Below are 10,509 nucleotides of genomic sequence, written 5' to 3'. Positions count from 1 at the left end.
TTTACAGATTAAGAATAGAAAAAATTTTCATAACCACTTTTAGCCGAGACAAGTCTTTGCTGGCCGTGGCAATCCTTTTATTTGTTGTTGTCTGGACGGTATGTATCTTCTCCCTCGACGTGTCGTTATCCCTCGTCCAAGGCAACCAGCTCTGCTTAACGCTTTGCGAGTTACTCACAATAGATTTGCTCAGCGAGATGAATTGCGTCGGACTAAAGCCGCCAGAATTGTTTGGTCGGGTGGCATAGTGGCGATACCACCACTGCTGGTAGCGCCGTACCGTAATCGCGTGACCAGCTCCCTCTGCCGGTGCGCAAAAATCCCACTTCTTCTCGTGCCATCTACTGCTGCTTTTTATTTTTTTGGATGAAAAAAAACTAAATCCGACCCGATGACAAATATACGAGCACAGACAGCGAACGATTTAAATAAGCTCAGGAAGCAGTACTATCTGCGTAAACTAATGACGGGGTGTTAAAAGTACTAGCACGAACCACTTTTACTGTTAACTAATCACTGCTGTTGCTAACTAATCACTTCACTGCTAACTAACTGAACAATCGCACATAATGTTCGCAGCTAGCCGAAAGTTCTGGATTTCCAGTTTCCAGTGAATTTCACTCATTAGCACCGCTCACCGTCGTCAATATTCAAGAGAAAAAAAACCTTTGCGTTGTGAGTGTTGGTGAGTGCTGGTGGTACAAGCGAAATACTTCAGCACAAATAGTTTATTAAATGTTTAACATGTGCAGAATAAATACTTCTAAAGCAATCTTGTACAGCAGATGCCAAAAATGATTTAAGAAACTACTCTTCAGCGCTTAAATGTATTTTAGACCATTTTTGTTCCACGTTTGACAAACTTAAACTGGTAAATCCACATCAGCTAAAAACTCGGTGCCTGTCATATGTCAGACTATCTCAGATGTGTTCGTCGATGGCTTCCGACCGTCAGGATGTAAGTTCGAATCCGGATGAATGAAAAAAGTATAATGGCAGGCTTGATCAATTTCGAGTCAACCAACGATTTCCTACTAAGTCGTAAGTACTAAGTAAATTATAAAAATATGAATACAAAAGTGAACATGAAAATAACGAAACCCACAAAATAAAATAAAAATAGGTACTTCCTGCATATTTTATTCTTTTTGCTTGTCTAAATGTTGAACTGCTGTGGAATAAACGTAGCTTCAGTGGCATTAGCAGCAGTTTAATAAACATCTCTGTGCGTACTGAATAAACGTTTTACTATACGTTGCATAACAGTTATACAAACGCATCTTCCACGTCCATATTCAGCACTGTGCTGTTTAAATTCTCCAAAACCAACTGTATAAGCATTGAACAGAGGTGTTTAGATATACTTTAAAAGTAGCTATATAGCATGTGCTGAATAAAAGCTGTCGGTGAAACGTTTAATAAGCAAAAATTGTTCCTTGGGGTGGCCCGACATTCGTCACGTAGTTTGTAAATGGTCCCTCAGTTGTACCGTTCTTGAGTAATCGGAAAAAACAAACCGTGTAAAAAAAGACTTAAGTGTATTCCGCAAACACCGACACCGAACAGCTGTTTTTGGTAAACGTAAACATACTTTTGACACTTGTAGCTCAGAAAGTGCTGGCTGCTTGCTGAAAATGATTTCCCAGGAATACTAGCGCCTCTACTTGTCTAGAGTAGTGTGACTATATCTAGAGTGGCGACAATGTCAAAATTGGAATGATAATTATCTGTCAGTGTCATTCCAATCGAGCAGACGACCTATCCAACGCGTATGCAGGAAAGAGAAAGAAAAACCTTGAAAAAACCGCATTGCATACATTTGGGATGACTTGTCGCCACTCTGTATATAGTCACTCTAGTCTAGAGGTATATATGAGGTCTGTTATGCTGTCAGTTCGTAAAATGGTCTCTATACTACAGACGGTAGATAATCTACAGACACGCAAAGAGCGTGGCATAAAACACCAATCGAACCGTCAAATCGAGACACCAAATGAGCAAAGTAAACAAACTTGTGTTTCGTATAGGCAGGGAAGACCTTGGGGAAGACTAAGTTTTGTAATCTATCAGAGATGTTAAAACTTTAACTATTGATTTACTAAAAACATATGGATTAGTTACCTTGGATATATCATATAATGCTTTAAAAAATTCAATTGACTTGTTCACTTTGCAAAATATGCGTCGTAATTCGCGAAGTTCCATGGAACATACCAGGTGATTCACGCAACTTACTGCTGATTATAGGAAGATTGATCCAATTCTGACTAGTTGCCAAAACTGTTTAAATAATATAAACAAAAAAAAGTGTTGCCGAATTGGTAATTTTTCTCTTTGCGCGTCTGTAGATTCTACCGTCTGTAGTATCTACCGCTTGTTAGATATGCTTTGGCCTGTAGAAAAAACGAAAATGCGTTACTGAAGGGCACGTTGACCTTGCTATTGTCAAACAGAGGTCACCGAAGGATCATAATCCCGATTTTTTCATCAGTTACAGTTTGGTCGGTAGTTGGGTACATAAATCGCGTTGCCGTACATAAATCGCGTTAAATTCAGCATAGGATTTCTGGCTTTAAAACCAAATAAGTGTATTGTTCAGTAAGAATTAATAAAATAAAATCTATTAGAATAATGGCCGCAAAGTATCGGATTGTTATGGTTCGCCACGGTGAATCCGAATGGAACCAAAAGAATCTGTTCTGTGGTTGGTTTGATGCCAATCTCAGCGACAAGGGTGAGTAAACTATTGAAAGGGAAATTATTGCTATGATGTAATCGTTCCGTGAATTAGATTGAACATGTTTTTATTTGATATTAGGGAAAGAGGAGGCTTTAGCAGCTGGTAAAGCTGTAAAAGAAGCAGGACTTAAATTTGACATTGCGCATACTTCATTGCTGACTCGCGCTCAGGTCACCTTGGATTCAATACTGACCGAATCCGGTCAGACCGGAATTCCAACTCAAAAAACTTGGCGGCTTAACGAACGCCACTATGGTGGCTTGACTGGTTTGAACAAATCGGAAACGGCTGCTAAATATGGTGAAGAGCAAGTCTTAATTTGGCGCCGGAGCTACGACGTTCCACCCCCGAACATGGAACCAGACCATGCGTACTACAACGCTATTGTCAAAGATGACCGTTACAAAGGGGATCCGAAACCGGACGAATTTCCCATGGCTGAATCATTAAAGCTCACCATTGCTCGTACACTGCCCTACTGGAATGATGTCATCATCCCGCAGTTAAAAGAAGGCAAGAAAATCATCATTGCCGCTCACGGTAATAGTCTACGTGGTATTGTCAAACATTTGGACAACATGACCGACGAAGCCATTATGGGCCTGAACTTGCCGACCGGAATACCGTTCGTATATGAGTTGGACGAAAACTTGAAACCGGTAGTATCGATGAAATTCCTCGGTGATGAGGAAACTGTCCGTAAGGCCATCGAATCAGTCGCCAACCAGGGTAAGGCTAAGTAAATGAACCATAGGCTAAGTAAGTGCGTGTGTTAAAATCCAGTCATTGCTAGGATGCTAAAATTCTCTGTTATCTGATACTGATCCATAATTTATTAAGAACGTCCTATTAGGACAATAAAGTCAAAAAGTAAGTGTTTTCAATACTTAGCTGGACTTGAAGTTATCACCAAAAAGTATAGCCAATAAAGCAACGTAAAGCCAGTGCAACCGTGTTGTGTGTAAGTACATTATCACAGGCCTTTTTATTATTTTATATCAGAGTGAAGAAATTTGGTATGGTATTGCTTTTATTCTATAAAAGTCGTATAACTTTGGTTGAAGTACACTATTCGAAGGTCGAAGTCGAAATACAGAATCTACTCTAAAATTAAACAAGTTGTGTTCATGCAAATTTTATATGTCCATAAACCAAGGTTCTAATTCCAAAAATAATACAGAAGTTGGCAGGTTTACTGTTTTATATTAGTACACTTTAAAGTTTGTTTGGAACAGAAATCAGTACCACTAATTATGAATAGTTTACAAATGTTTCGGATATTACAATTTAGCTAGATAATACAATTATGGAACCGCATGAAACTGTTCTAAATCGTAGATCAGGGTTTGCGAAACGAGGCATTCGGCTGGTTCTGGACAAATTCCTATCAAGATATCAGCATGGCTGTAAAATTCTTCTTTAAGTGAAATTACTATGGTTTGTAAGTTGGTGCATTTTTCTCGAATGTATGACGCCACTTTTCCGATGTTTGTGTTGTCCAAAGCTGCATCGATTTCATCCAGCACGAAAAATGGAGCCGGCTGGAAACTGTGAATAGCAAACAGTAGCGCTAGTGCAGCGATGGTTTTCTCACCTCCGCTGAGATTGCTCATCGGTTGGAATCGCTTTCCGGGTGCTACACAATTGTAATTGATTCCATCTAAATACGGCTCTTCCGGATTATCCGGTCCGAGATAAGCTTGTGCTGCTTCATTGCGAGCCAATTGCTTGTAAATACCGTCAATTGCATCAGAAATATGATTGCAGCAGTTGGTAAAAAGTGTGCAGCGTTCATTTTTTATTTTTTCAAAAGCGGCTTTCGCTTTTTTGGCTTTTTTACGAGCTGCTTCAAATTCCTCATTGGTGCTCTGGATTTTCTCCGTTACGCGGTCCAATTTTTGCATGGCCTTGAGGTTTGGCGTTTGAATTTTTTCCAGTGTATCCAATTTGGATTGAAGCTCGCGAGCAAGACTATCCCCCACTTTTTTCACTTGATCGGGCTCCGAAGGATTTGTGAGATTTTTCGGCAACGAACTGTAATCGATTTGTATTCTGCTTTCGCGTTCGTAAATAGTGCTGAGTGGAGTAGTTTCCGATTGGCTGTCCGCGTTTTGTTGCACGATATCGTCCATATTCCCGCGAGCCATCGGAATTTCAATGGCGTCCATTTTGCTTTGCATCAACAGATTGTGCCGTTTGTTTTTCATGGTCTCGATTTTAGCCTCGATTCCTGAAATTTGTTGGTTGACGCTAGCCAGTTCTTTAGCTTGTTGCTGGACATCTCGACGAGCCTTGGCGGTTTCCTCCTCCATCTGATCGACAGCAGTCTTTTTCGAAATTTTCTCCGTTTTAAGCTTCTCGATCCGCTCCTTATCCTTTTCGATTTCTTGGCGTTGACGTGTTTCAGCTTGTTTGAATGTCTCGAGGGAATCCTCATCATCCTGAACAGCGCGTTCCCAACGCTGGACGTTTTCTTGAAAAAAAAAATAACAATAATAATAGACAGTTACCTATTTCTCGCAGACTGCGATCAATCAAAGAAACACTTACTCGATGTATCTTTGGATCTCTCGAATTCAAGATTGTTGTTTATTCGATCAATTTGTTGTTCGTACTCGGCTCGTTTCTTAGCTCTATCCTGTTGCAGCACTAGCTCACGCTCTTCAAATTGACGAATATTGGCAACACCAAGCCGAGCACAGAACTCAGCATAAACGTCGTCTTCAACATTGTTCATGTTTTCTTTGATTTCCTGAATCTTCTGGTCGCGCTGCTGCATGCGACGTTCGATTTCGCTAATTTTTGGCCCTATTTGATCCAATTCCTTCTGCAACTGTTCCAGCTTCTTATCGTATTCTTTGATGTTCTTCTTCGAAGCATCCAAATCGTTTTGACTGTATTTGAGACGATTCTCCAATCCACGGATTTGACTTTCGACAGTTGTCAGTTCTCCTTGGCGGCGAGTTTTCTTCATAACCTCTTTCAGTTCTTCGGTTATTTTTTCTTTCTGTGCTTTCAATTGCGCCATATGTTTTTCGTCCCATCGCTTCGCCTTTCGAGCAAGATCGTGACTTCCACCAGAAATAATACCCGACTTTTGATAGAATGTTCCATCCAAAGCCAGAGCATCATAACGACTGCGATCGATTTCGTATGCTACCTTCATGGCATCATCCGGCGTTTCGCAAACCAGTGCATTATTAGTTGCGAACAAAACTGCTGGCTCGATTTGCGGCGGGTTAAATTTCAAAACATCGTAGATAAGTTTTACGTTACGTGGTTCTTCGATGTTTCTAAAATGAAATACGATAGTAATAATTCGAAAACTGCTCACTGCCAATTTAAAATGGCTCACTTACCGTAACCGTTCTTTTAGTGGTTTTTTCTGCAAATAATCCAGGGGAAGAAACGTCTCTACATCCAGCATCTTTTCCTTGAGAATCTGAATACAACGTCGGGCGGTTTTCTCTGTGTCGACAATGATGGCTTCCATGTATTTCCCAAGCACCTTTGTGACAGCTACGTTATAGCGCTTATGGGTAGGTTGACACATGTTAATCATACGATCGTAGACTCCGGGAACTTCCTGCTTAAACAGTTCGACAACTTCTTGTTTTTTCTTACGGCGTGCGTCCTCGTGTTTATCGATTTTTGCATCTCCCAATTGCTCTCGTACGTTGTCCAATTCTGCTTGCAGCTCAAGAATGCGTTCTTTCGATGAACCTACATCCTGGCTCAATTCCTGCTTGAGGCGAATCTGCTCTTCCAGTGCCAACTTGCTTGACTTAATATGATCAATAAGCTTTTCTTGTCGCTTAATTGCCTCATTTTTCTCAGATTCGTATTTCTTATAGTTTTCCTCAATTTGAGCTTTCTTGTTTGCTTCGTTGTCCAATAAATCTTGGTCTGATTTTTGTTCTCTGTTAACTGAGTCCAATTTAATAAGATATTTCCCAGACGTAGCATCCGCCTTCTGTTTCAGGCGATCATATTCCTGAACAAGGTTTTGTTCCAAATGTACATTACTTCCACGTTTTTTGGATTCACCGGCTATTTCATCTTCAAAAACCTTCACTTTATTCTCAATGGCACGCAGTTCGTCCTCCAGTTTGCGAATATCTGCTTGATGTGCTTCATCAGCTTTCCGAGCTTGCTCAAGTGTTTTCATTGCTCCATCTAGTTTTTTCTTAGTGTGAGCTACCTTTTCCTTAGCTTTTATAAACATGGGATGTTTTTTGCTCATTTCGCTCTCCACCTCTCGAATGTCTTGTTCAAACTTAGCTAGTTCTCGAGCAATTTTACCGGCTTCTTTTTTCTTGTCCTTCAAAACCTCATCGGCCTCTTCCTTTTTCTTTTCTACTTGAGCCAGCTCTTGCTGTTTGCTTTCCAAATCCTCATTGAGACGTTTCATTTCCTTTTCATTATGATACAACCTATATAGTTGATATTGAATCTGCTTTTCGCCATATTCCTGCTTTAGTCGTGCGTAACGATCAGCTTCTTGTTTCTCCAGTTTGGCTTCCTTCCTTTCCGCCGCGATGCCTTTCTTTTTTTGATAGGTGAATTGCGTTTCTTCTTCAGCCATTTGCATCTCATGTTTCAACTTGTTATACTCTTCCTTCAGCAGTCCAGATCCACTAATCTCTTCGAACAATGCAGTGCGTTCTTTAGCGTTTTTCATTGCAATACTCTCTACGGCTCCTTGGAATACAAGGAAATTTTTCGCCTTCACATTAATACCAATCTGTTCCAGTTCTTGAAGATAGGTATTGGTAGCAACCACCTAAAATACAGAAATGTGTTATTTTTGCCACAGTTTTATAACTTTAGCTAACTCACACTTCCATTAATGCGATACTCTGAAGACGATCCAATAACAGACCGTTGGAAACTTTTCTGGATTTGTTCGCCGTCTTTGTCCGTGATAACAAATTTTGCCATAACCCAGGCCCGGTTTGCCACAGGACGACCAATCGAGGCTCCATGAATTAATTCATTCAATTTTCGTACTCGCAGACTGGTAGTTTTCTCCCCCATAACGAAACTTATTGCATCCATAAAATTGGACTTACCTAATTGTTACGAGTTTGTATATATTGTTTGAGGACTAATTTTGTTATGTTGAAGAATTTTCGCTTACCAGATCCATTGGGACCGATAACTGCCGAGAACTTTTTCAGAGGTCCTATCGTAACTTTGCCACGATAAGACTTGAAGTTCTCGACCTCTATGAACTGAAGGAAAGCCGATGTCATTATTAGAACATACTATTCAGCAGTAAAACTTTGAATTTCCTGGTAAACCACCGTTCTGAATAAATATAAACAGTGACAACTAAACTGAATTGCGAAAATGGCGTCTTTTGAACTTTGAAGGCATCAAAATTTAATTGAAAATCTAGAAAACGTCAGATTAGTTCGATTAGGAATGTGCGATATTTTATCGTTATCCTATTGCGCCAGGCCCAGGGGCGTGCGATGGGTGCCATGTTTTTGCTGCCAACATATCTGCACTAGAGTGACTATATACAGAGTGGCGACAATGTCAAAATTGGAATGATAATTATCTGTCAGTGTCATTCCAATCGAGCAGACAACCTATCCAACGCGTATGCAGGAAGGAGAAAGAAAAACCTAGGATAAACCGCATTGCATACATTTGGGATGATTTGGCGCCACTCTGTATATAGTCACTCTAATCTGCACATCTCGACAGAGCTGCCATAAATACAGATATTTGTGCATGCATAAATTTGGGACCCTACCGTTTTCGCCGGAGTATTTAATTTTCTCGATCTAATCTTTTAACCCTTTATAAGGCAGTGGCAAATATATTGCCACCAACAAAAATTTTTTATTTTGCTTCTATAATTATATTGATGTCATTATAGATGCAAAACAAATATTTTTCGTTGGTGGCAATATATTTGCCTCGGCCTTATAAAGGGTTAAATAACATAAATAGTTTATGGACTACTTTAAAATTCAGGAACATTAGTAGTGCCAGAAATCACAGCAACTGAAAGAATTGGATGGGTCCCAAATTTATGTATGCACAAATATCTGAATTGGTGGCAGCTCTGCATCTCGACAAGGTTGGCAGCAAATTTACCTGTCAGACGGGCGCTTTTCTTGCAATAGCGCCCTTCGTTAAGTCGACTGTCAAACACCGTTCGTTAAGATAGGGATTGCACCCCGCTGTATTGCGCTCTTCACACTCAATTGAAGATAGAACTAACCACTAACAAAAGGGCGAATGTCGCAAGCGTAAACAAACCGAGTGAGAGTTGATTTTCCTATGCTGGTCCAGCAAAAAATAACTCTCACTCGTTTTGTTTACATTTGCGACATTCGCCCTTTTGTTAATTCTATCTTGAATTGAGATTGCTGACAGCTACCGTACGCACACTATGCCGCGTATACGTACACGCAATTTGTTGTTGCTGCTGTTGGTTTTTCCATGACGTTTTTCAAACTGGGGGAAAACAAACCACCAACACAACCGCAAATTAGCAAGCTCTATAGGGCTTTTGCTACACACACATGCAAGACATCTGTTGGGCACACATTGCATATTTTCCTATTTGATGCAGCAAAAACGTGTTGGATAAAATTATCATTTTTTCTAAAATTATTCATCATTTTAAAGCAACTAATAGTCAAAATAACCGACAAATGTTCCATGAAATATATGCTGACTTTTGGTAACTAGGGTTTCGGTGAATTCGCGTTAAATCGGTGTCCCAATTATACTGTTTTTTGAAGCAGTATACGGCATAGGCCAAGTTGAAAGTAACGGAATATAAAATTGGTTTTAGTATAATAAATTGCTTTCTTAGCAGAAAGCAACTGTTGGCTATTGATACAGCAAAGTTTCGTTAATTGGTGGTTCGTTAATTGGGCGGTTCGTTAATTGGGCGTTCGCTAATTGGGCTATGTGACAACTTGAATGTCAAAATTGTATGGAATTTTCGAGTTTAGAATTTTCTAACAACTGTCAGTCGGCCCAATTAGCGAATCAGCTGGAGTGCAGTCGTGGCCCAATTAACGAATTCAGGCTGTATTTGTTTAGTTTTATCCCGCTAACATAGGTCATAGTTACATTTTTGATCATTGCTACCGCGTCTTAGCTTATCTGTTGAAAATATTTTTTTTTTATTTAGTAAACAGATATATTACCTTGCCAAATGTATGAAGCAATTTGTAATTTCTGTTTTAAATAAAGAAAATAAATCAATTAAAAAATTTTGCTCTTCCCAGCCCGTGTGTTTTATATGGAGCTGTCACTTTTGCCTGCCCAACAGATCTCCAATACATATGCACTCTGCAAACACCCTATTGGACTGCACAGTTATTAAGTGCAACCTTCAAAACTGTGATGAAAAGTGTGCTACTGATAATATCGCTAGTAATCTTATATCGATAATACCATCAAACTTTATCGTCATGGAAGAATATCGAAAATTGGAGGGTTTAAAATGAAATCTTCTTGATTTGTTATTATTTTAACATTTTTGTTCTATTTCTTATGTATTTTTGCTTATATTGCCATATTAACGTTATTAATTATTAACGATAACAAAACTTTATCAATAATCGTTATAGATTTTGACCGACATTTCCCATCATTACAACTCTCCCATCTGAGCTGACATTTGATTTAGCAGTGGCGCCAGTACCAGTTGTAGGGAAAGCAAATAGTATTTAATTTTTCATTTATTTCATATATGCTGCATATTTATTCAAGTTATGAGTTATGCGTGGAATTAT

General features: G+C 39.4%; 2 protein-coding genes across 2 annotated transcripts; one reads left to right on the top strand and one right to left on the bottom strand.

Moving 5' to 3' along the window:
- Positions 1-2,430: 2,430 nt before the first annotated feature.
- LOC128733122 (phosphoglycerate mutase 2-like) lies at positions 2,431-3,706 on the top strand. The gene is made up of 2 exons (XM_053826740.1): positions 2,431-2,734; positions 2,819-3,706. The coding sequence occupies exons 1-2, from the start codon at positions 2,632-2,634 to the stop codon at positions 3,481-3,483; spliced, it is 768 nt and encodes a 255-aa protein (XP_053682715.1). The 5' UTR covers positions 2,431-2,631; the 3' UTR covers positions 3,484-3,706.
- Positions 3,707-3,931: 225 nt separating this feature from the next.
- On the bottom strand, positions 3,932-8,079 carry LOC128733268 (structural maintenance of chromosomes protein 1A). The gene is made up of 5 exons (XM_053826918.1): positions 7,881-8,079; positions 7,580-7,812; positions 6,100-7,523; positions 5,291-6,033; positions 3,932-5,213 (listed from the first exon to the last, which is right to left on the bottom strand). Exons 1-5 carry the CDS (start codon positions 7,993-7,995, stop codon positions 4,045-4,047), a joined length of 3,684 nt encoding a protein of 1,227 aa, XP_053682893.1. The 5' UTR covers positions 7,996-8,079; the 3' UTR covers positions 3,932-4,044.
- Between the last annotated feature and the right edge of the window lie 2,430 nt (positions 8,080-10,509).

Source organism: Sabethes cyaneus, chromosome 1 (genome assembly GCF_943734655.1).
Source record: "Sabethes cyaneus chromosome 1, idSabCyanKW18_F2, whole genome shotgun sequence".
Lineage (NCBI taxonomy): Eukaryota > Metazoa > Arthropoda > Insecta > Diptera > Culicidae > Sabethes > Sabethes cyaneus.
This window is presented reverse-complemented; position numbering and strand designations above follow the sequence as displayed.

Excerpts from the sequence above, each read along its gene's own strand:
- LOC128733122 (XM_053826740.1), top strand. The coding sequence starts at position 2,632 with ATGGCCGCAAAGTATCGGATTGTTATGGTTCGCCACGGTGAATCCGAA. Across the intron at positions 2,735-2,818 it reads TGCCAATCTCAGCGACAAGG|GGAAAGAGGAGGCTTTAGCA; the intron begins GTGAGTAAACTA and ends ATTTGATATTAG.
- LOC128733268 (XM_053826918.1), bottom strand. The coding sequence starts at position 7,995 with ATGACATCGGCTTTCCTTCAGTTCATAGAGGTCGAGAACTTCAAGTCT. Across the intron at positions 7,813-7,880 it reads TATCGGTCCCAATGGATCTG|GTAAGTCCAATTTTATGGAT; the intron begins GTAAGCGAAAAT and ends CGTAACAATTAG. Across the intron at positions 5,214-5,290 it reads GAGATCCAAAGATACATCGA|AAAACGTCCAGCGTTGGGAA; the intron begins GTAAGTGTTTCT and ends TTTTTTTTCAAG.